The following is a 25,123-nucleotide window of genomic DNA, read 5'->3' on the forward strand; positions in this document are numbered from 1 at the left end:
TGGATCTGAAAAACTTAAACTGATGAACAGGCCTGATGACATTTTAAAAAGTCTTCAAGAGACTCCAGGAGGCAAGGATACCCACCTAATTTCTGTTGGAAGACACTTCTGCAATATGGCTCTGATGACACTAAATGCCCAACTTCTAGTTGAGACCTGCTGGGCCTCTGTAACACAGGGGACAACTAACAGTGTTCCTCTGGATCACCTCAGTGATTGAGCTGGGATATAAGGGCTCAGGCAATTCTTAAGGTATCCTGGACTCAAGGTATTCAAGGATTTGTATATTAATGCAGGAACCTTGATACTTGGCCCAGCAGATGAGCAGCCAGTGTAGATGTTTTAACAGAGGTGTTATATGCTGGCAGCCATTTGCCCCCATCGGTAGTCTAGCCATTGCGTTCTACACCAGCTGGAGATTTGGGATTGAGCCTAAGGGCAGCCCTGCATGCAGTGCATTGCAATAATCCAGTCCTGAGGTCACTAATGAATGGAATGCAGAGGCCAGGCTACCCCAGTTCAGAAATAGCCAAAGTTGGCAAAAGTTGCTCCTAGGCACAGTGGTCACTTGGGCCTCTAATGACATGGATGTAATCCAGGACCTGCAACCCTCACCAGAACAGGCACATGAACCTCCTACCCACAGAGCCTCCTTCTTCCCTGGATCCAAACTTAGTTTATTGGCCCTCATTCAGTCCACCACTGCATTCAGACATGGGTCCAGGACTTCCACAGCTTCCCCCGATTCAGATATTATGGAGAAATAGAGCTGCATGTGCTTCAGGACTCAGTATTAGTCTTACCAATAAAAGTTATATCCCACCCTTCCTCCCAAAGAAGCTCCAAAAGTCCTGCTCTCAATAGCTCTATGTAGATATTAAATAACATTGGGGACCAATGTGGAACTCTACAGCACAAGTGCCAGGGAGCTGAACCCCCCCCTCCCCATACTGCTCTCGGGATTCAAGCCACACAGGTAGGAACAAAGCCACTGTAAATGGGCCTCCAGCTCCCAGCCCCTCTAGACGGTCCAGAAGGATGTTATGGTCGGTTGTATCAAACGCCGCTGAGAGATCCAGCAGAACTAGGAAACAACTCTCACCTTTGTCCCTAGCTTGCCGGAGATCATCAACCAGCGCGACCAAGGCAGTTTCAGTCCCATGATGAGGCCTGAATCCCGATTTGAAGGGATCCAAATGGTCCGCATCCTCCAGGCATGCCTGGAGTTGTTCAGCAACCACGCGCTCAATCACCTTGCCCAAGAATGGAAGATTTGAGACTGGGCAATAGTTGGCTATACTGGCCGGGTCTAAAGATGTTTTTTTAAGAAGCAGTTTAATGACTGCCTCTTTCAGCGGATCTGGGAATGTTCCCTCACAGAGGGAAGCATTCACCACCCCGCAGAGCCCATCGCCCAGCCCTTCCCGGCTTGCTTTTATTAGCCAGGATGGGCAAGGATCAAGGAGACAGGTGGTTGGTTTCATGCGTCCAAGCAGCCTGTCCACATCCTCGGGGGTAACGGATTGAAACTGATTCCATGCAACTTGACCAGACAAAGCTCTAGCACTCTCCCGCCCCAGCCCTGCTCCCACGGTGGTGTCTAGCTCCTTCCGAATATGAGTGATTTTATCTGCAAAAAACTTTGCAAAATCGTTGCAGGAGATCTTGGGGTCTTTAAAAGGCCCCGGTGGTAAAGGTGGTTCCGTTAAATTGCAAACCACCTGAAAGAGTCTCCTGCTACTATTTTCTGCAGATGCAATAGAGGCAGTGAAGAAAGTCTTCTTTGCCGTTGCTATTGCCACTTGGTAGGCTCGACGTTGAGCTCTAACCTGTATCCGGTCAGATTCGGAGTGAGTTTTCTGCCACCGACGCTCTAGCCGTCTCAGTGATTGTTTCATCGCCCTCAGCTCCGAAGAAAACCATGGGGCTGTCCGGGCTCCATGCAATCGGAGAGGGTGCTTTGGAGCCAGACAGTCGATAGCCCTGGTTAGCTCCGCATTCCAGCAGGCCACCAGGGAATCAGCTGAAAGGCCATCAACATGGGATAAAGCATCCCCTACCACTCTCTGGAAACCATTTGGATCCATTAAGTGGCGGGGGCGGACCATCCGAATTGGCCCCACCTCCCTGCAGAGGGGAAGGGTTGCGGAGATGTCCAGTTGCACCGGGAAGTGATCTGACCATGGCACTTCTTTTGTTTCACTTTTACTTAGTGTCAGATCACCCACGTCACTAGAGGTGAACAGCAGGTCTAAGGCATGTCCATGACTATGAGTTGGGCCAAACTTATTCAGGAACAGTCCCATGGAGGCCATGCTTTCCACGAAGTCCCGAGCAGCCCCTTGTAAGGTCGTGTCGGCATGGATGTTAAAATCCCCTAGGACAACAAAACTAGGTGTCTCCAGGAGAAAATCCGCCACGACCTGAAGCAGCTCGGACAGGGAATCCTTGGTGCAGCAGGGAGGTCGGTACACCAAAAGGAATCCTGTACTGCCCCTATTGCCCAACTTCCAGAACATGCACTCAGAAAACTGGATCTTCCCAGTAGGACTCCTGGTGCAAGCTAAAGGTAAAGGTAAAGGTACCCCTGCCCGTACGGGCCAGTCTTGACAGACTCTGGGGTTGTGTGCCCATCTCACTCAAGAGGCCAGGGGCCAGCGCTGTCCGGAGACACTTCCGGGTCACGTGGCCAGCGTGACAAAGCTGCATCTGGCGAGCCAGAGCCGCACACGGAAACGCCGTTTACCTTCCCGCTGGTAAGCGGTCCCTATTTATCTACTTGCACCCGGAGGTGCTTTCGAACTGCTAGGTTGGCAGGTGCTGGGACCGAGCAGCGGGAGCGCACCCCGCCGCAGGGATTCGAACCGCCGACCTTTCGATTGGCAAGTCCTAGGCGCTGAGGCTTTAACCCACAGCGCCACCTGCGTCCCCTGGTGCAAGCTAGTGACTTCCTAAAAATCACTGCAAACCCCCTCCCCCCCGCCCACATGACCTGGGTTGCTGTGCGTAAGAGAAACCTGGTGGGCAAGCAGCGGCAAGGACAGGCCCATCTGCTTCCTCCAACCAGGTCTCTGTCACACATGCCAGGTCAAATCCTCCATCCACAATCAGGTCGTGGATGGCAGTGGTTTTATTCATCATTGACCTGGCATTACACAGCAACACCTTCAGGCCATGTGGGTTTCCCCTGTCGATTCCAGGTTATTAGCAAAAACAGTGTCCAAGTTAAGTGCTACTTTCCAACTCAGGTGGCTAAACTGTGGCCTGCAGGCCGTAAGAGGCCACCAAAGGGATTTCTGGTGGTCATCCAAATGGAAGTGGCACCTGACTGGGATGGCTGTGAAGGGGGAGGAATGGCAGAGTGTTCATTCTCCACCTGCCATCATAATCCTGCTTCACTACATTAAGGGCATTCAGGGAAGTTTTTAATATGTAATGCTGTACTGTTTTTAACACTGATTGGGAGCCGCCCAGAGTGGCTGGGGAAACTCAGCCAGATGGGCGGGGTATAAATAATAATAAATTATTATTATTATTATTATTATTATTATTATTATTATTGGGAAGCTATTGTGGCAAAGGAGGGAAGGGGTGGAAATTAATAACAACTACAGAGAGCGGACATGACCTAGGGATGTCATTGATGCAAATGAAGTTAATAAGAGGACATGACCCCTTCCACCCTTCAGCCACACTCACTTTAGCCATCACTGCACTTGCTCATCACGTCACCATTTCTGCTGAATGCTAGTCCAGTTTTCAGCAAAAGGGTTTGCTCTGGAGAAAAGACATACCATATTAGAAAACCAAGTATACACATTTAATGCACACAGGACTCAGAAGTAGGAGCCTTGAACAAAACGCAAGGGGAAGGCCTTCTCCTGTCGCCCCCTAAAATTGATTTCAGCACTAGATAGACTTGCTGGACAGTGAAATGGGATGCAATTAGCTGTGCCCAAAGAAGTCAAGAAAATACACTCTTGCCCTGTCTTCTTGCTAGTTCTTCTCCAATGAGAACATAGCCAGGACTGAGCTGCCAAGTGGCACCAAGGAGTCCATTGCCTGCTGGGCTGCTTAATGAGCAGAGCCAGCAGCAGGAAGAGAGAGGCTTCTAAAAGACAACACCAGCTTGACTGACCGAACACCAAACACCAGTTTCCATTTCACAGTAGAGGTGATGCTGTGATTGCATCTGCATCCTTCTGGCGCTCTCCGTTTCCCTTTTCAAGCCCCTTGCTGGTTGGTCTCCTCTTTGCTATCTCGTCTTTTCCAGATCTACAGAATCGAAACGCATTGTAAGCAGAGATTGCATGCAACCAAACTTTGTTGCCTACTTCAGCTGCCTGTGCAACTGCACTCAGGCTTCTTCTTATGCCACGGAAAGGAGTTACTCCTGTTAGAGCCAGACTGATTCCAGCCCACTTGTTTAGGGTTTATGCTTTACCCCCAACAGCAAAATCTGCAAAGCTTGCACACAGAGAGAGATGTCACCTGCAGGCACCTCATTGCTGCTTGTGTTGGGGCCCTGCAGGGCCTTTTTGTGCTCTTGAGGGCTCCCTGGGACCTTACGGTGGCAAAAGGCACAGCAGGCGGTTTCCATGGGATTTCACTACCTAGCAAAACTAGAGCTCTCTTCAAAACCCCACCACCACCATCAGCAAAACCCAGTACCAACCTGAATGTAAGCCTCAGAGAGGGTGATCATCTGGGGAAGAATGTCTGTCACCTGCAAATCCTGCAGCTCATACCACTTGCCTGTGCCCTGAAACACCAGGAAGGAAAGCCACATCAGGAGAGAGGCAGCAAGGAGAACAACACGGCAAAAGAGTTTGCTGCTGGAACTCGGACCAAGTAAAAGCTGCATTTTGAATGCCACTTTCAAAATCTCAGGAGTCAACAAGAGCAAGTCTGAGTTAAGACTCACATGGTGCAATACATGTATCCGGTAGGCCCCTTCTGTTGGTTTCCCATCATGCACGATGTTTGCGATGAGATCATAGGTTGTGTTCTTATGTACAGCCTGCACTTCCTCAGACAGGTATTCCCGGAGATCTACATTCCTACAGAAGGAAGGGAGGCAAGTGAGAAAATGTAAGATAGAGGAGTGCCTGCAGCCTCCCTTTTGAAAGACAGAGGCCCATACAGTTCAGAAAGTTGCCTGCCAGCCTTGAATGGTCAGCCAACATGCTCAGCCCAGAAATCCTGCTTGCTGGGCTCGAGTGGTGCCACTACTAGAGCTGCTGCAGTGCATCCTGCAAAAGTCACACTTGCATGGGAGAAGCCCCCTGGAAGGGGGCTGTTGACAGCTACACACTTTGACTAGTAAGCAAGCCAAAATGTGTGGACCCCTGCCAAATAGAGCGCCTTCTGCTTCAGGTCTGATAGCCTGGTTCAAGGTTTGCAACGTCCAAGGGTTAGTAACAAATATATAGGTTTGTATGCTGAAAGAAACAGGAAACAGAGAGACAGAGAGAAGGTACGACCTCCTTTACTTGACAGTTTCAAGAACCAGTGTCCAATTATTTGAATGCCAGCATGGGATGGGTCAAAACTGTGAGAACCAGGAGACTTACAAAAGTGAAATGCGGGAAAGGCTCACTCCTGCTGAGACCCTGCTCAGAATGCTGTAGGCAATACTCAGAAGTGTACAGTAAGAGGCAAAGTCTGTGCCAGCAGCTATAATCACCTGTAGAGCCATTGCCATAAACTAGTTTTAAAGAAGGGGCTAAGAGGGTGGTATACAGGCTGCTCTCTCCCACCCCAAGTGGGCTGCCAGTGAATGGTTTCCACTGTCACTACTTCCAGAAAAATGGCTCTCTGGCCTCTGAATTGATAGGCAGCTGCAGAAAGGAGAGAAACAAGCTTTTATCTTGGTGGTAGTAATGGTGGTTCCTGACAGTAATGCCCCCCACTGCCACTGCACTGAGAATGTCAGTGCCCCTGCTTGATGAAAAGCAGCTTGATGAAAAGTGGTGCGCAAATACTTGAAATAAAAATGGAAATTAAAATTCTTGACATCCCCAGGTATTATTATTTATTTAGAGCATTAGTACCTCGCTCTTCAGCCCCAAAGGCTCTCAGAACAGCTTACATACAATCAAAATAAGACAGTCCCTGTCCACAGGCTTACAATCTAAAAAACATGACATACATGGCCAGCTGCTGGCACAGTTCAGGGGCAGAAGGTGCTTGATGGAGGCAGCCTCTCACACCAGAGCCAATGGAGTGAGCTCTGCTTTGCACTCAGAGGGAGGAAAGACTGCTGGGAAAATCTCTGGAGAATCCTAGCCAGTCAGTATGGACAATACCAAAGAAGACTGACTAATGGTCTGCCTCAATATAGAGGCCTTCCGCAATTTGATGCTGTCGGGTGTTTTCAACTACAAATCTCATCAGCCCCAGCAAGCGAGGCCATATAATGCTGGAGCTGATGGGAGCACGGCCATGCTTGCTGGGGCTGATGAGAGTTGTAGTCCAAAACACTAAGAGCATGAGGCTGGGTTGGGTTTGTATAAAGCAGGGGTAGGCAACCTAAGGCCTGGGGGCTGGATGCGGCCCAATCACCTTCTCAATCCGGCCCGTGGACGGTCAGGGAATCAGCGTGTTTTTACATGAGTTGAATGTGTGCTTTTATTTAAAATGCATCCCTGGGTTTTTGTGGGGCATAGGAATTCGTTCATTTTTTTCTTCAAAATATCATCCGGCCCACCACATGGTTTGAGGGACAGTGGACTGGCTCATGGCTGAAAAAGGTTGCTGACCCCTGGTATAGAGCAACACAATGGCAACTGGTCATTTTAAGAACTCTAAGAAAAAGTGCCTGGGTTTTCTTTTTCCCTTTCAAGCCATTTCCCTTTCTGTATTTTCTCTTTCAGATTGTAAGTCTGAGAGCAGGGACTGACTCAACACTGATATCTGCAGGCAGCTCTGGGAGCCTTTGCATCAGACAGCACCTCAAGTCCATGAAGACAAACCAGGACACAGGTCACGGCCGCATCCCATAGAGAAAGGCAGCACCTACGTGATGGGGAAGTTGACAATGGTGGGGTTCTTCTCCACAAAGAAATTGTTTTTGGTGAACCTCTTGATGCAGAAGATGAGGTAAGGAGGCAACTTGGTGAGCTGGAAACGCTTTAGGAAGTTCTCCTTATAGGTTTTATATTCCTGAAGGAGACAAAAACAATGCTTGGAAACATACTTTTCTCAGGGTATCTTGCACTGTGCTGAACTCTGCGACTCTGGGATCTCTTTTCCTCTAGAATGATTGCCCTGCATCCACCCAAAGCACCACTTTTATGTGAGAAAAAAGTAAACCATGTTTAGGCACAGAACTAGAACAATGGGCTTCCCTTGATAATCCCCGCTTGGCCCAGGGCACTAAAGCCCACCTTCCCCACCCCGGACATCCCCTCCCAATGCTCTGGACTACGACTCCATCAACCCCAGGCACCACAGCCGCGCTCCCTTCTTACAGCTGTACAAAATATCTGGAGGGTACATGGCTGGCAAAGTCTGCCCCAAGGAGCCCTTCCCCCAAATGGGAATCCAAATCTCAAGAGTTCTCTCACCAAAAACTTCAACATTCCCTTTTTGTGGGATCTTTCTTGGGATTGTTCTAATAAAAGTCAGCTTGTTCCTCCCTTCTGCACCCCAGTGCCCTTTGTTTCCCTTGTTATTTTATTGATTGCATTTATATCCTACACAGTCTCGTGTTCCCCATTTCAAGCCACGTTTTTCTCCACTGATTAATGAGAGTGTCACGATACCAACATTTGGAAGATGTGATGCCTGAAGTCGGCACCATGGACCTGTCAATCTGGATTGTGGCTTCCAGCTCCAATCCTCCTTGGTGGGGGATGTGGGTGTGGAAGCAGAGAGGGGAGAATGTACAGTTACCTTCTCTGTAATTCCGTTGAACTTGGCCAGGATGTTGAAAAGCGGTACTTGGGGAATGATGAGTTGCTCCTTCTCATCCTTGTACAGGGGAGCCGTGGGGAGGTCCAGGGTTAGATACATGAAAGTGGATTCCACCATTTTCTCCTGGTATTCGTCATTCTGGAGCAGCTGCTCCTTCTCCTCTGCTGGCTGAGAGAGGGAGACACAGAGAATGAGAAAAGCAAAGCAGGTAGTGCAGGAGAAAAAGACTTGTGGCAGACACAGCTGGATGCAAGGCTCCAGTAAGAAAGGTGTGAGGAACCTTCAGGCCACCAGACTTTGATATATACAGAAGTGTTTACTGACTGCCTTCAAAGGTGTTTCCCAAATCTTTTCGGGACCCCACCCCCTTGGTTCCATAAACTCATCCCCCAGAGCCCCCTATCCTATTAAAAGCATTATTCAGAATAGTAGTTTGCACAACCCACTAAGAAAGATTGTAAGACAATTCAAAACAGTGGCAACTAATTGCACATTTATTAAAAATTGTTAAACCTATTTAATTTAATCAACTCAACAAAACTGATGGCCTTGATCCAGTAATACCAGCTATTCAAAGTCTGACAGCCATAGCCTCCTCATTATTTATTCTTCATTAGATTTGTATACCCGTAAAACTCAGGGCAGTTCACATAACATTACAATAGAAACACAAAATACATAATAAAAACAAAAACAAACTGATAATGCCCCCTTCCACAACACATTTAAAAGGGATGTCAATCAGCCTGGGTAAAGAGGAACCTATTTGCCCGGTGCCTAAAGGGGTATAATGAAGGTGCCTCCCTAGGGAGGCCTGGGGAGAGCATTCCACAAGCAGGGAGCCACTGCAGAAAAGGCCCAGATCTCAGTGTCCAGGTAGGTTCAAATGGAGATCCTTGAGGTCCTGTGGTCTTGAGACATTTCAGGCTCTTAGCGTCACCCTGGTAACCCCACTCCCCCCCCAGAGGATGGTATTGCCCACTTTGGAACCCACTGATCTACATGGTCAAACACAGACTTAGGACTGCTTGTGTCACTACTTAAACTCTACAATGTACTTTCCTGCAGTGACAGGCTCAACAAGCATTGGCCACCTCTCACCATCAAGGTTTTCCCGACCCCATGTGCTTTTCTCTTTTGTAATCAAGAAAATCTAACCCTTACAATAAAGAACTCACCAGATCAGGGTGTGGCAATTTCTTGGTGAATATCCGCATGGAGCCCTGGAAAACGTCTGTCACAATGGCTACAGACATAAAGAACAAAGTAAAGGAAATTGCTTTTCATCCCTTCTTGCCAACCTCCTCAAAGTCTGATATATATGCTTCTTTGTTATACTAATTATTCTAATAGTTTATGTTCCATTTTCCTCTGTTGGCCATTAGTCACTTTGCAATTTTCTCAGGAAGGAAAAGGGGGATAAAAGAAATAAATGCAATGAAAAAGACATTAAAGGTGAATGCCAGCCCTTCACGTTCATCCCAGTTCATTAACTGGCGACCAATGGAATTGGGGTGCAAAATCAGTGTAAACATCTACTTCTTTAAGCTCAATCCTGAGAATCTGGGAAATGATCATCGGATTTGGAAGATGGTGTGTAGCCTGTTCTGGATTGGAGTTGCACTTGACACCTTGAACAGCAGGTTTCCAATTAGGGAAGGGGTACTGGATCCAGCCATATCACTAGGAGCACATATGGCCTTGGACAAATGAAGACCCTTCCTCTGGGCTTACGTTCATCAGGTATGGCTTCTACTAGTCAGAGGTATCCTAGCCACAATTACTGTATGTTATTGTCCTACTTGGACTACTGCAAAGCACAGCTTGTTGGACTGCCCTTGAAGACCGTCTGGAAGCTACAGCTAGTACCTGAACTTCTGTACACTGCAGTAACTGGGACAGAGCAAATTCCCTGCATCTTGCCAGTCTTCAATCAGCTTCATAGACTATCTAACCCCAACTCAAGGTGCTGGCTTTAATTTCAAAGCTCTCAATGTTTTAAGACCAGAATACCTCAATAACTTGATCTTTCCATGTAAACTTTCTTTGTAGTAAGACACTCAGGGACCCTTCCACTGGTCCCACCTGTGGTTAAGGTGTAAATAGACAGTCCTTTCCTGTTGTTACACCCACCTCTGGAACTCACTCCCAAGGGAAGGTTACTTGACAGCCCCTTTGCTCAGGTGAATACTTACAAAAATTAAAAATCACCCAGGTGGTTTATAGTTTTGACTGCTTGATTTCAAATGGCTACCTGTAGTACTGCATACATCTTTAATGATGTTGTATCTTTTCCTGCATTTTGCGCGGCTGTATGTATACCTGAAACACAGCACATGGGTTATTGCAGAGGTCTCAACCTCTTTTACTTACTCTTTTTCTTCTTCTTTGTCCCCCCAAGAGCAGAATGCAAGGCATTCAGGAACCAGGACAGAAAGTCAACCCCATCACCTGCAACGAGGGAAAAGATGGAGATGAAAAGCATGAAAAAGTGACAACTTCTGTTTTTGTTTTTTTTATAATGATTTTTTATTGATTTTCCAACACAAATTAAAACAAAACAACACAGTACATAGACAAACAAAACATATAAACATGTATAATTTCAAAACCTCTTTTTCATAAACCTTACTTCCCAGACTTCCCCTTACCTCCCCTTTTCTGCATCTCTGTTTTAAAATTTCTTCAACAACCCCTCGCTCCAATTAACTAATTACTCATTTTCTTTTTTAGCTTCTTCTCCTAATCAATTACAGCTGTAATTCTATATTTTCCTTTCCCTTGACATTTTAGTACTCATTAATTTTACAACAATTCTTGAGATATACTTTAAATTTCTTCCAGTCTTCTTCCACCGTCTCTTTTTCTTGGTCACAGATTCTGCCCGTCATCTCCGCCAGTCCCATGTAGTCAATCACCTTCGTCTGCCATTCTACCAGCGTGGGTAGTTCTTGTGTCTTCCAATACTTAGCTAAAAGGATCCTTGCTGCTGTGGTAGCGTACATAAAAAACGTCCTATCCTTCCTTGACACCAGTTGGCCGACCATGCCCAGGAGAAATGCCTCTGGTTTCTTATGAAAAATACAGTGGTGCCTCGCAAGACGAAATTAATTCGTTCCGCAAGTCTTTTCGTCTTGCGAGTTTTTCGTCTTGCGAAGCACGGTTTCCCATAGGAATGCATTGAAAATCAATCAATGCGTTTCTATGGAAACCGCCTTAAGACCAGGTTTGGGGACAGTCTGTCCCCCGACCTCTTCTGAAGGCCGACGGGGGGGGGCGAAAGTCTTTGCTCCCCCCCCTTCCCGGGACAGCGGAGAAGTCCTCTGCTGTCCTGGGGCGATTTTAAAATGCTGGCGGGCGGCAGCGAAGCCTTCGCTGCCGCCCGCCAGCATTTTAAAAACCCCGGGACAGCAGAGGACTTCTCCGCTGTCCAGGGCGATCTTAAAATGCTGGCGGGCGGCAGCGCTGCCGCCCGCCAGCATTTTAAAATCCCCCGGGAAGGCAGGCAGGGGGGACAAAGACTTTTGCCCCCCACCCGCCTTCAGAAGAGGTCCAGAGGGCTCTCCAAGCTGCGGATACCAGCCTGCTGCCCCGCGCGAGGGGCAGACATTCGCAGCTTGGGGAGCCCTGCAGGGGAAGTCTTGCGGGCTCCCCAAGCTGCGAATGTCTGCCCCTCGCGCGGGGCAGCAGGCTGGTATCCGCAGCCTAGGCGGGAACTCTTCTGAAGGCTGGGGGGAGGAGGGCTTTCCTCCCCACCGCCAACATTCAGAATGCTGTTCTGAATGTTGGCGGTGGGGAGGAAAAACCTTCCTCCCACCGCAAGCCCCGGGAACAGAGGAGAAGCGCTGCGCACCTTCCCCTCTGTTCCCGGACCTGTCCTGAAGGCTTGCGGTGGGAGGAGGGCTTTCCTCCCCACCGCCAACATTCAGAATGCTGTTCTGAATGTTGGCGGTGGGGAGGAAAAACCTTCCTCCCACCGCAAGCCCCGGGAACAGAGGAGAAGCGCTGCGCACCTTCCCCTCTGTTCCCGGACCTGTCCTGAAGGCTTGCGGTGGGAGGAGGGCTTTCCTCCCCACCGCCAACATTCAGAATGCTGTTCTGAATGTTGGCGGTGGGGAGGAAAAACCCTCCTCCCACCGCAAGCCCCGGGAACAGAGGAGAAGCCCTTCGCGCCTTGTCCTCTGTTCCCGGACCTCCCACCGCAAGCCTTAGGACAGGTCCGGGAACAGAGGAGAAGGCGCGCTGCGCTTCCCCGCTGTCCCCGGAGATTTCCCTATGGGCTTTCGTCTTGCGAAGCAAGCCCATAGGGAAATTCGTCTTGCGAAGCCGCTAAAAAATCGGAAAACCCTTTCGTCTTGCGGGTTTTTCGTTTAGCAAGGCATTCGTCTTGCGGGGCACCACTGTACATTTAAGTACCTTCTTAATTTCATTATAAATCATTTCCCAGAAGGCCTTAATCCTCGGGCAAGTCCACCAAAGGTGATAGAAAGTACCTTCAGCCGCATTACATTTCCAGCATTTATTATTGGGCAGATGATAGATTTTTGCAAGCTTGACTGGGGTCATGTACCACCTGTAAATCATTTTCATAATATTTTCTCTTAAGGCATTACATGCCGTAAATTTTATACCGGTGGTCCATAACTGTTCCCAGTCAGCAAACATAATGTCATAACCAATGTCTTGTGCCCATTTGATCATAGCTGATTTAACTGTCTCATCTAGTGTATTCCACTTCAACAGCAGGTTGTACATTCTTGACAAATTCTTAGTATTGGGTTCTAACAGTTCTGTTTCTAGTTTTGATCTCTCCATCTGGAAGCCCATTTTCCTGTCTTGTTTAAACACCTCCATTATTTGATGGTAATGAAGCCAATCTCGTACTTTAGACTTCATTTTTTCATAACTCTGTAATTTAATTTTTCCACTCTCTGACAACTTCTGAAGGCAGTTCGAGGTAGAGCAGGGCTATAAGCCTAGCACACTGCTGGGCACAAGAACTCTCACCTCTTCAGCAGCCTTCTGTAACCAGATCTTTTGGACTACAACTCCCATCAGCCCCAGCACTGAGGCAGGGAAGTCTGCTCTACAGTTAAAAGCCAACCACCTTCCTATGAGGTGGGCAATCATGAGCTTCAGTCCTAGCAAAAGAAGGGGCCAAGGTGCTCAACATTTACAAGTCCTCCCCCTCTTGTTATTTATTTACACTCCTGTTCTTCTCCAGAGGCATCCAGCCATGCAAGAGGAGGAAGGAAATACTGAGTGGGATGGAGAAAGGGCCTGAGGAACAGAGGGGTGAAAAGTAGGTTGACAAAGTAGAGCAACAGTTGAGTTGAGCTGAAGGTGGAAAAGGCAGACAATGGTTTGGAGAAAACCACTAGAGCTATGGACAGAGGTCATAGAAGGAGGGTTCAGAATGTGGGGAGGGCAAATAATGAGAAATACTTATCAGGTACTGTGCAACTTCCTTGGAGGAAGAGGAAGATGAAATCCATTAAAATAAATAAAACCCTCTAGAGAGTTGCCTGCCATTACAGTGGTACTTCTGGTTGAGAACTTAATTCGTTCTGGAGATCCGTTCTTAACCTGTGGTACCACTTTAGCTAATGGGGCCTCCCCCTGCCGCTGCGCGATTTATGTTCTCATCCTGAAGCAAAGTTCTTAACCTGAGGGACTATTTCTGGGTTAGCAGAGTCTGTAACCTGAAGTGTCTGTAACCCGAGATACCACTATATTTAAGAGTAGCTACATCTGATAAAGCTGGCCACCGCAGTGTTCCTCTAATCTCTTAGTACCAGCAGAACACAGTAAGCTCCCCCCTAATGTCCCACCTTGCTTGGTGATCTGGAAGTTCTTCTTGCTGCAGAGAACCACAGCCTGCAGCATTTCATGGGGGGAGACATGAGCTTTGAAATTTCGAGGATTCCATAGTTTCCTCATGAGCTCTCCAAACCTCTGAACCAGCAGAAACATGATGTCTCCTGGAGGGCGCTTGATGTTCTTGTAGTTCTCTTCCTCCAAAAAATAATTCCGCAGTGGTGGGACATTAGACAGGGCCTAGGCATGGAGAGGTTAAAGATCAGGGACAAAATACCCCACTTATGTCAAAGTACAGCCTCTCCTACCACAAAAACGTATCAGGTTAAAAATCTAACATTTTGTAACCCACTCAGTTAATTTAAGATACACTACAGTGGTGCCTCGCAAGATGAAAAGAATCCGTTCCGCGAGTCTCTTCGTCTTGCGGTTTTTTCGTCTTGCAAAGCAAGCCCATTAGCGGCTTAGCGCTATTAGTGGCTTAGCGGGCTTAGCGGATCAGCTGATAAGCGGCTTAGCAGATCAGCTGTTAAGCGGCTTAGCGGCTTGGGAAAAAGGGGGGGAGGAAAAAAACCCCGCAGGAACTCGCAAGACATTTTCGTCTTGCGAAGCAAGCCCATAGGAAATTTGTTTTGCGAAGCACCTCCAAAACGGAAAACCCTTTCGTCTAGTGGGTTTTCCGTCTTGCGAGGCATTCGTCTTGCGGGGCACCACTGTACAAATATCAGAGTGCCATCCCAAGTCCACCATATCACCTTGCTCCATTTAATTTTAAAAACTGTGTATTCCAGTCTTCCCATGCATGGTGCCCTCAAGATGTCTTGGGCAACAATTCCCAACAGCCCCAGCCAGCACTGCTGTATGATGGTGGGCCGAAAGAGTGTCATGCTGACTGGGGTTGATACGGGGTTACATCTCAAAGGCTTAGGTTGGGGAAGGCTGGATTATTCCCTTTCACCCATTCTATTATTTTAATCTGTGAATTATAGGAACTCCAGCACTAAATTTTGTAATCCTGCCCGGCGCCAATAAGAAAATAGTAGTACTAAGTAACTGTTATGAAGGCATGAATGATGATTGCTAGGCACAAACTGAACATGCTCAGCTGGTAGTGAATGAGACTCCTCACCTCAAGGCCATGGGTTTGAGCCCTATGTAGTGCAAAAGATTCCTCATGGTCCCTTCCAACTCTATAATTCTATGCCCAAGTCCACCCTGCCCATTATCTTGAATTCAGTGTCTGTATTTGAGCTGGTAGCACCAACAGGTCAGATACAAGCAAATAATATGTTCAAGTATCTGGAAGAAGATAGTCTGGGTTCACCAGGCTGTTAGACACGTAAACAACCACACAAACCATGCTGCATATTCCGTGGCTTCCTTGGCCTCAGCATTTTGTCTCTGACCCAGGGTCAGGTCAACAAGCAAATCCCAGCAACACAATGGAGCAAAATTCCTTTACATGGAGAAGTTTACACTGACGTTATAGTGATGAATTTCCTAGCCACTCAATGCTTCCAAGAAAAAAGGAGAATTGTGAAAAACGATTCCATTCTCAAAAGAAAACTCGTGGAACTAAAGCAGCTTTTGGAAAACAGAAAAGATTTCTGACAGCTGGCTAAGACTACTGTGAGTACCTTCAATACTTAGAATTATAGGCTAGGAAGGGACCTCTCAAGTTCAGCCGTGCTGACAAGGCAGAAAACCCAACTATTATATAACCATCTCTAATGGGTGGCCATCAAACCTCCCAAACCTTCACTAAAGTACCTCCCTTGTCTCCATAACAAAGATGTCACAATACCTGGAGAATCGCATTAGCATAATCATTTGCTTTGATGTTGTTCAATCCCACAATGCCCGGCAGGTATGTGGTGCCATCATAGGCTCGAGAGAGTTTGGCTTGCTTATCCAAGTTGGAAATGTGTTGCTTGGTGAAGGTGGGCTTCAGGACATACTGTGAGAGGCGGGGAGAGGATAAACAGGACTGAATATGCTGCTGAAAACTCCGGTTTGACCTTTAAGTTAATATAAAGTTTATTTATTTATTTTTTAAAAAGAATTAGTTAGATTTAGTTCTCACTAGATTAAAACAAAGTCTACAAAAATACGTATCTCTAAAGTTCCATTCCAGACATATGTGAGACATGCTCAGGTAAAGACAACTTTCTGGGGCACAACATAAACTGCCTCTGAAACTAGGGTTGGGGGCAGCAGAAAAAGCACATGGAAGCTCAATGTGGCAGAGTCACAATGTTTGGCAAGAGCCTACTGTTTCCACCCCCCCACACACACATCCTTCATAGGGAAGACAACATACGGTGATATCCTCAAGTGAAGAGTCAATGATTTCATAGTTGTCTGGCAGACAATAGAACTTCAAGGTGTGAAGGTTGAGGAAGACATGATGGCTGAACTGTACACTGTGAATGTAAGCATGAGATTTCAAGCCCCGACCTGCAAAGAAGACAGAAAGCAAGCAAGAAACAAACTGTGAATAAGACAGGATTGCAGTATTGGCTTCTAGTAACTGAACTTCCCTGAGCAATCCCAAGAACTACCCATGGATATTTGTTATCTGTATTGTACTGTGCTTGTGGTAGTAAAGCTACAGTGATACAATTCACAGTTGACAAATAACAACCAGCTGCTTTGGAAACTAAATAACTTCAAATCCACATGAAAAGGAAAGTTTTCAGCTTGGTCCAGATTTAAGGAAATTAGTAACGAGGGGATTCAAAGGCAAGGAAGATGAAGGAAGAGAGCAGTAAGGATTCAGAAAGCAGAACCAAGCTGGTTGGGAAATGAAGCTTGAGAAAAAGGACTGAGACAATAAAGAACTGAGAGAAGATGCATCATGTTTAACAGGCTGGAGGACTTTGTGCAAGGGAGGGGGAAAGTGAGCACCAGGGAGCCTGGGCAATGGAAGGGTGGCTGAAGGAAATGGCCTGGACTGCAATGGATAGTTGAGACACAGAAAGGAGAAAAGTAGACCTATTTGTAGAGGGGCAGCCAAAGGAGGTTTGGAAGGCTGTGGATTATGGGCCAAAGAGGCACAGAGTTGCTAGAACTGACATCTAGACCATGGGTAGGCAAACTAAGGCCCAGGGGCTGGATCTGGCCCAATTGCCTTCTAAATCCGGCCCATGGACAGTCCAGGAATCAGCATATTTTTATATGAATAGAATGTGTCCTTTTATTTAAAATGCATCTCTGGGTTATTTGTGGGGCATAGGAATTCATTCATTTCCCCCCAAAATACAGTCCGGACCCCCACAAGGTCTGAGGGACAGTGGACCGGCCCCCTGCTGAAAAAGTTTGTTTTTTGTTTGTTTGTTTTTGTTTTTTAAAATATATTTTATTAAGGGTTTTCTTGTTTTACAGTGTAAGTATAATGCCTCGTATTTCCCCCCCCCCCCCCCGTGTGTGGGATGTAAACACAGGAGCAGTCAATGACAACATTCCTAGAGTGTACATGTTAGAACATGGGGAGGGATGTCTGTCCAGCAAGCAGGTAAACTTCCTGGGGACGGACTTCCTCCGCATGTGACCAGAGGTGGGTGTGGCCTCACCTGTGCAGGTAATGATAAAAGCACAGGGCAGACCAGCCATCTCTCTCTTGCCTCTCTCTGCCATCTTCCTTCCATGAGGAAACATCTAAGGATGCTCTCTTGGCTCCCAGCCAAGAGAGGAGATAAGGGCTATCTTGCTACAAGATAGATTTCTAAGTGTATGTAACCTTTTAAAGCCTGCCTACCTTCTGGGATCATATTGTGAACAGAACGTGAGTAAACTCTTTTATACTTTTATAAAGACTGTGTCGTGTCTTGTATTTTAAGAGGGAACAAAGGGGAAATTACCAGAGTAATTATTATAGAGGTTCTAGCGAACCTGTGCAAGCGTTACCGTTGCGTACTTAAAGGGGAATGTCTATAAACTCTGCTGATATTTTGGGAACTTGTTAGTACAAGTTGGATAAGGATATAATTAGTCAATATATCCTCTCCTGCACCCCAGAACATTCCCACACCGTGTAACATTTTTACAAATCCATTTCATTTGTTGAGGCATTAGGGGGAGAAGAAAAAAGAAAAGAAAAAAAAAAGAAAGGAGGGTGGAGGGAGGGGAGATGGATGGGGGTGGGGTCGGGTAGCGGTGTTTCTATTATGCTTAATGTATGTAGTTTGGTGTCAGCGTGCTTGTGTTATTCACTTGTGTTCCTTTGGTGGTGAGAGAGGTTGGGGTTGGCCTAGGATGTGATTGTTTGTTTGTGATTGGCTGTGGTGATCTTTGTTTTCGTGTGTGAGTGAGGTAGGTTAGCCATATTGATTTGTATGCTGTTGGTGGATTATTGTCATTGTCCTGTTGGGCTGTGTATGTGATAAAGGGGAGCCATACCGGGGTGAAGGTGTCTTCTTCTGTTTGTCCCCGTGTCAGTTTCAGTTTATTAGTTAATTTTTCTAGTAGGGCTGTTTCCCATACTATTTGGTACCATTGGTCCATGCTTACTCCTGACAGGTCTCTCCAGTGTCTGGTTATGGTGTTTCTGGCTGCTGAAAGTAGGTGGGTTATGAGTTCTTTGTGGTGTAAATGCTGAAAAAGTTTGTTGACCCCTGATCTAAACCCTGATGGGACTGTTGCCACCTCTGACCTCTGTTGCCACTGCAGCATTGTGATCTGCCAACCCGAACGACCAACCAAGGGTAGATTAACGCCTGCATTTCAAATGCTGATTTCAGCAGATCAATTTACTCCATGACTGCAGGCTTCTAGCAGTATAGTAAAAAGATTACAATAGATCACCATCACCCCAGCTTCATTTGTGAGATCTCTTTGATCATAAGAGTCACATTAGCAGTAATGTCATGCAAGGCATTTCACATGACAGCTACTCCTGCTAGGTTGGTCCCAGTTCATTTGCCACAGAGGTAGTGTAGTCACACTGAACTCGTATTCTGTCTGTAAAGGAAGCATACAATGTCAAAGCATACTTACTTACCCTGAAAATATTTCCCACACACCAAACAAGCATAAACGTTGATATGGGAGAGCGAGATTGAACACAGCTTCTCAAAGTCAAAGTCGAGAACGCTCCTACAGTGGAAGAACATTGGTAAATTAATCCCACCAGACAGATACCCCAATCAAACACTATTCAACTTAATCTGGGAGGAAGCCAGCATGGTCCACATGACACCACACACAAAAAAACTGGACTATAAAGGTACTGCTCAGCTGTGGATTTTGGAGGTTTTTCTTGTGGACCAAAAAGGTCACCTTTGCTTTTTATAAATATACGATGCACTAAAGTGTTTCTGTACCATGGTGTACGTAACCCATAACAACCTCAATTTAGATCCAATAAGTAAATATTACATGTATTTCAGTTAGTCTTGTTTAGTTTACTAATTGTTCCTCATAGTTTGAACATTTCCAGAAATTCTACATCTTTGCTAAAGTTGCAAACTGCCTATTTGAATTTTTCACCACCGCCAACATGGTTTTAAATCTCTGCATGTGCATTGCTACAATATATACTGCTCCCTGCTTTGCTTCATCTTGGTACTGACTTGTTTATGGTGTCCAGGTATGGGCAGTGCCTGCTCCGTCGGTCCTCTGGGTCAAATCGACCATATTTCACTGAAAGAGAGGACCAAACAAAAAACATGCTATACTGACATTCTTATAGATATATGTATAGATATAGATATAAATACACACAAACACACACATTTAAATTTATATGAATATATATATGAGATAGGCTAGAGTCTGTAGCACGAAAGAATAAAAAGCATACAGAAGTAGTTTTAAAATATGCAGTAATTTGAACTACTGCAAATTGAACTTGTCCTTGGCCAAATAATTATTTGTATTGATTAGCTTCCTTGGTTACTCTTTTCAGCAGCAAAGTGACACAGAAGAAGCTAATAGCAGAATAAAAACACACCACAGCAACAGACCACTGTATTAGAATCCCCTGTGCAAATTTATCTAAGATAGCACAAATTTATGCAATTTAACCCCTTACAGTGGGATAAAGATGCACTTTCAATAATACTGTCAATAATACTGAATACATGATCACAGTAGTGTGTGTTTAAGACAGCAACTATCTAGGAATGAAAGCATCAACCACTTCAATTGTTGTCATTAACCTTGGTGCCAAGTATTGATCATTAGCTTGGCTTTAACCAGATGAAGAGCCTGACATACAGGTGAAACTTGAAAAATTAGAATATTGTGTAAAAGTTCATTTATTTCAGTAATTCAACTTAAAAGGTGAAACTAATATAGTGGTGCCTCGCAAGACGAAATTAATTCGTTCCTCAAGTCTTTTCGTCTTGCGAGTTTTTCCTCTTGCGAAGCACGGTTTCCCATAGGAATGCACTGAAAATCAATCAATGCGTTCCTATGGAAACCGCCTTCAGACCAGGTTTGGGGACAGTCTGTCCCCCGACCTCTTCTGAAGGCCGGCGGGGGGCAAAAGTCTTTGTCCCCCCTGCCTGCCTTCCCGGGAGAGCGGAGAAACGCAGCGCTGCGTTTCTCCGCTCTCCCGGGAAGGCAGGCAGGGGGGAGCAAAGACTTTTGCCCCCCGCAGGGCTCTCCAAGCTGCGGATATCAGCCTGCTGCCCCGCGCGAGGGGCGCTCTTAAGCAGAGCGCCCCTCGCGCGGGGCAGACATTCGCAGCTTGGGGAGCCCTGCAGGACTTCCCCGCAGGGCTCTCCAAGCTGCGGATAGCAGCCTGCTGCCCCGCGCGAGGGGCGCTCTTAAGCAGAGCGCCCCTCGCACGGGGCAGACATTCGCAGCTTGGGGAGCCCTGCAGGACTTCCCCGCAGGGCTCTCCAAGCTGCGGATAGCAGCCTGCTGCCCCTCGCGAAGGGCGCTCTTAAGCAGAGCGCCCCTCGCGCGGGGCAGCAGGCTGCTATCCGCAGCCTAGGCGGGAACTCTTCTGAAGGCTGGCGGGGGAGAAGGGCTTTTCTTCCCACCGCCAGCCTTCAGAACAGCCTTCTGAATGTTGGCGGTGGGGAGGAAAACCTTCCTCCCACCGCAAGTCTTCAAGACAGGTCCGGGAACAGAGGAGAAGCGCTGCGCACCTTCCCCTCTGTTCCCGGACCTGTCCTGAAGGCTTGCGGTGGGAGGAGGGCTTTCCTCCCCACCGCCAACATTCAGAATGCTGTTCTGAATGTTGGCGGTGGGGAGGAAAAACCCTCCTCCCACCGCAAGCCCCGGGAACAGAGGAGAAGCCCTTCGCGCCTTGTCCTCTGTTCCCGGACCTCCCACCGCAAGCCTTAGGACAGGTCCGGGAACAGAGGAGAAGGCGCGCTGCGCTTCCCCGCTGTCCCTGGAGATTTCCCTATGGGCTTTCGTCTTGCGAAGCAAGCCCATAGGGAAATTCGTCTTGCAAAGCCGCTAAAAATCGGAAAACCCTTTTGTCTTGCGGGTTTTTCGTTTAGCGAGGCATTCGTCTTGCGGGGCACCACTGTATATGAGATAGACTCATGACATGCAACGCGAGATATTTCAAGCCTTTATTTGTTACAATTGTTTTGATTATGGTGTACAGCTGATGAAAACCCCAAATTAACAATCTCACAAAATTAGAATATTAAATGAAATCAGCAAAACAAGGATTGCAAATAGAGCAATATTGGACCTCTGAGAAGTGGAAGCATGCATATGTACTCAGCACTTGGTTTGGGCCCCTTTTGCATCAATTACTGCCTCAATGTGGCGTGGCATGGATGCTCTCAGCCTGTGGCACTGCTGAGGTGTTATGAAAGACCAGGATGTTTCAATAGCAGCCTTCAGCTCTTCTGCATTGTTCGGTCTCATGTCTCTCATCTTTCTCTTGGCAATGCCCCATAGATTCTCTATGGGGTTCAGGTCAGGCGAGTTTGCTGGCCAATCAAGCACAGCAATCCCATGGGCATTGAACCAGGTTTTGGTACTTCGGGCAGTGTGGGCAAGTGCCAAGTCTTGGTGGAAAATGAAATCAGCATCCCCATAAAGCTCGTCTGCGGAAGGAAGCATGAAGTGCTCCAAAATCTCCTGGTAGACGGCTGCATTAACCCTGGACTTAATGAAGCACAGTGGACCAACACCAGCTGATGACATGGCTCCCCAAATCAACACAGACTGTGGAAACTTCACACTGGACTTCAAGCATCTCACATTGTGTGCCTCCCCATTCTTCCTCCAGACTCTGGGTCCATGGTTTCCAAATGAGATGCAAAAGTTGCTCTCATCAGAAAAGAGGACTTGGGACCACTGAGCAACAGATCAGTTTTTTTCTTTAGCCCAGGTAAGACGCTTCTGACATTGTTTCTTGTTCAGGAGCGGCTTGACAAGAGGAATATGACATTTGAAGCCCATCTCCAGGATCCATCTGTGTGTGGTGGCTCTTGGTGCACTCAGTCCACTCCTTGTGAAAGTCCCCAACACGTTTGAATAGTCTTTTCCTGACAATCCTCTCCAGGCTGCGGTCATCCCTGCTGCTTGTGCACCTTTTTCTTCCACACTTTCCCCTTCTGCATAACTTTCCATTAATGTGCTTCAATACAGCACTTTGGGAACATCCAACTTCTTCTGCAATTACCTTTTGAGGCTTTCCCTCCTTGTGGAGGGTCTCAATGATGGCTTTCTGCATAACTTTCAGGTCAGCAGCCTTCCCCATGATTGTGCTTCCTACTGAACCAGACTGAGAGACCATTCAAAGGCTTAGGAACCCATTGCAGGTGTTATGGATTGAATAGCTGCTGCACCTTTTCACAATATTCTAATTTTCTGAGATTGTTAATTTGGGGTTTTCATCAGCTGTACACCATAATCATCACAATTATAACAAATAAAGGCTTGACATATCTTGCTTTGCATGTCATGAGTCTATCTCATATATTAGTTTCACCTTTTAAGTTGAATTACTGAAATAAATGAACTTTTCCATGATATTCTAATTTTTCGACTTTCACCTGTAAGCTTAAAGATTCTATCTGTCCACACTACTAAATAAAGAGTTGTGTAGAATTCAAAAGCATGCATAGTGTTTCATCAACAGGGACTCTTGACAAACTGTAACTCCACACAGGGGTCACATAAAGGAGTAATTCATATTGACAATTCATATTGACTAAGTGGCAATTTATGAAATACCCAAAGACTTGATATTTACAGATATGGCATCAGCACCGACTGACATTTTAAATTTATGAGTGGTTTACAAACTGTATTGTATTAAGCCACACAGTCAGCCAGAACTATGTGCAACTACTGTACTACTGCTTCTATTTTACCAATAGAGTGGCTAGGTTTCAGGGAGAGATCATAACTCAAACAGAGACAATTCGATCTCTACCTAATCTGGAAGAGACCCCTGTGTGGAACCCTGGAGAGCTGCTAGATTCCTTCTAGGCCAGCGCACTATTTTCAGCTGCAGTTGGACAACCAAAAAGGCAGCTCCCAAGCAGAGCAAAAATGCCTTCTGCCCTTAAACGTCCACTACTCTGAAGTATCCTGCATCTGTGCAGGGAGGCTCCAGATACCAGCAAGTAATGCAGGAAGCTGTCTCACACCCAGGCTACTTGTCCATCCACCTCTTCTCTGCTCAGACTGCAGTAGCTCTCTAGAAGCAGCTCCCTCTTTCCTCCGCCAAGCCCTTTAAACTGGGGGTCGAGCATGGGGCGTTCTGCAGGCAAAGCAGCTGCTCTACGGCCACCAGCGCACATCATGTGGCAGTGAGTTCCACAGGTTGGCGCGCGTTGATTGATGGACGGGCGGCTCCCCCCCCCCGCACCCACCGGTGGGCTCGTCGTCGTCGTCGTCCTCGTCGAGGGGCTCCTGCTTGACCTGGGGTTCCTCGTCGGCGGGCTCCCGCTTCACCCGCAGGCCTCGAGGCGCGCCGCCCTCCCCGCCCGGTTCCTGCGGGCCGCGGCTGGACAGCGAGCTCCGCGCCGACAGCGGGCGGGAATCCCGCTCCCGCTTCACCCGCCCGGACATCGCCGCGGAAGCGCAACCTTCGCAGGCGCACGCGCAGAGGAGCCTCCGGCGCGCCGTTGTTGCCGTCACGTGGAGGGTAACGGTCGCGTCTACGTCCTACGTGTGTCACTTCAGAGAGCGTCCGCAACGCGCGTCGCCCTTCATTTGCGCATGCGCATTCATTTGCCCTTTCCTGTAGCTTCTGTCGAGCTGCTGCGCAGGCTCATCGGAAGCGCGTTTGCTCAGGCTTGAGTCAGCCTTGCTCGGGAGTGCGATGGGCGCCCACATCTGCTCTGTTGCAGGAGGCCAGCAGCAATTTGCAGTGCATCGTGGGCTGCATTACCCGGTGCTTTTTCTTTCTTTCTTTCTTATTTATTTATTTTATTCATAAAAATATTTTATTTTTTGCTCAACAAAGCATTTAATATTCATAATATTTATGAATATTCCCAATATTTATGAGTATTAAAAAAAAGATATCCAAGCGGTGGCCTTTCCCCAGCTGGTGCCCCGCAAAAGTTTTCGACAGAGGCTGGCTGCCTCAGACAAGTGGCCAGGAGCACAGCCTCCGAGAATTTGCCTGCTCGTCTTTCAAAGCTGCATCTGATGGGAGTCCAGCAAAAGCGGAGGGCTAACGCTGTCATAAGAAATTAAGACTTGCAGGCGCTGCATGAAAGGCCCTTTGATGCTTTGGCTTGCAAGGCACAGCTAATGGCTACAGCGACGGAACAGGAGCTCTCGGCGCTGCAACATTTTGCTGCACTTGCACTAGTCTAGATGTCAGCCACTTTTGTTCCAATTGCAGCGCCTGGCACTTTTTAGCAGTGGCTCCCAAACTATTTTCAGGCCGCCGTCCTCAACCCTTGACTCTCTAAACTCACCTCCCAGGGCCTTGCCCTGTAAAAAGCATCTTTTAGAATAGCGGTTTCCTTGCACGACCCCCTAAGGAAGATAACAGCGTGACAAAACTCAAAAACAGTCACAATTAATTGCACACGTTTCTTCAATAGCCAATAAAATTATTTCGTTTAATTCGACAAAACTGATGAACTCGATCCAGGGCTACCAGCTTTTCACAGCCCGGCAGTCGTTTATACCTCCAGCGTCCCTTCGCCCCTTAGCGCTACACCCCATGGGCGTATCCAGGATTTGGGCGGGGGGGCGCAGGCCTTTTGTTGTGGTCGGGGCAGAACCCCAGCTATGTATTTTTATGGATTTAGGGGGGGGCACCTAAATTCGCTACGCCTATGTCCCTCTCTAGGTAAACCCACCACCTGCTTTGACACCACTGCTTTAGAGGAGGCGGCAGAGGAGGCGAAGTGAGGTGGGAAGTTTCAAATAAACATTTAAATATTTTGGTGTAGTGTATAGTATCAATTACTATTATTATTATTTGCACAATATGTATAGATAT

The 25,123-nt window shown here is 47.2% G+C and overlaps 1 protein-coding gene across 2 annotated transcripts; it reads right to left on the bottom strand.

Moving 5' to 3' along the window:
• Nucleotides 1-3,798: 3,798 nt before the first annotated feature.
• Nucleotides 3,799-23,850, bottom strand: USP39 (ubiquitin specific peptidase 39). 2 transcript variants are annotated; one of them, XR_014567577.1, is made up of 14 exons: nucleotides 23,532-23,816; nucleotides 19,305-19,374; nucleotides 18,734-18,828; nucleotides 16,055-16,191; nucleotides 15,539-15,691; nucleotides 13,749-13,974; nucleotides 10,291-10,368; nucleotides 9,096-9,163; nucleotides 7,897-8,085; nucleotides 6,484-7,164; nucleotides 6,309-6,388; nucleotides 4,925-6,232; nucleotides 4,676-4,762; nucleotides 3,799-4,275 (listed from the first exon to the last, which is right to left on the bottom strand). XR_014567577.1 is itself a non-coding variant. In XM_083753296.1 (13 exons), exons 1-13 carry the CDS (start codon nucleotides 23,728-23,730, stop codon nucleotides 4,225-4,227), a joined length of 1,632 nt encoding a protein of 543 aa, XP_083609422.1. In that variant the 5' UTR covers nucleotides 23,731-23,850; the 3' UTR covers nucleotides 3,799-4,224. The 2 variants fall into 2 exon arrangements, 1 of the variants encoding a protein (XP_083609422.1); XM_083753296.1 differs by lacking the exon at nucleotides 6,309-6,388 and having other exon boundaries at nucleotides 4,925-5,060; nucleotides 7,022-7,164; nucleotides 23,532-23,850.
• Nucleotides 23,851-25,123: the final 1,273 nt, after the last annotated feature.

Source organism: Podarcis gaigeae (assembly GCF_964106915.1).
Source record: "Podarcis gaigeae genome assembly, chromosome: 8".
NCBI lineage: Eukaryota > Metazoa > Chordata > Lepidosauria > Squamata > Lacertidae > Podarcis > Podarcis gaigeae.

What these genes read in the sequence shown, in the direction of transcription:
- USP39 (XM_083753296.1), bottom strand. Translation starts at nt 23,730, where the DNA reads ATGTCCGGGCGGGTGAAGCGGGAGCGGGATTCCCGCCCGCTGTCGGCG. An exon ending in TCAACGGAATTACAGAGAAG is followed by an intron (nt 7,165 to 7,896) that starts GTAACTGTACAT and finishes TGTCTCCTTCAG; the next exon opens with GAATATAAAACCTATAAGGA. An exon ending in TCTCTGAGGCTTACATTCAG is followed by an intron (nt 4,276 to 4,675) that starts GTTGGTACTGGG and finishes TCGATTCTGTAG; the next exon opens with ATCTGGAAAAGACGAGATAG.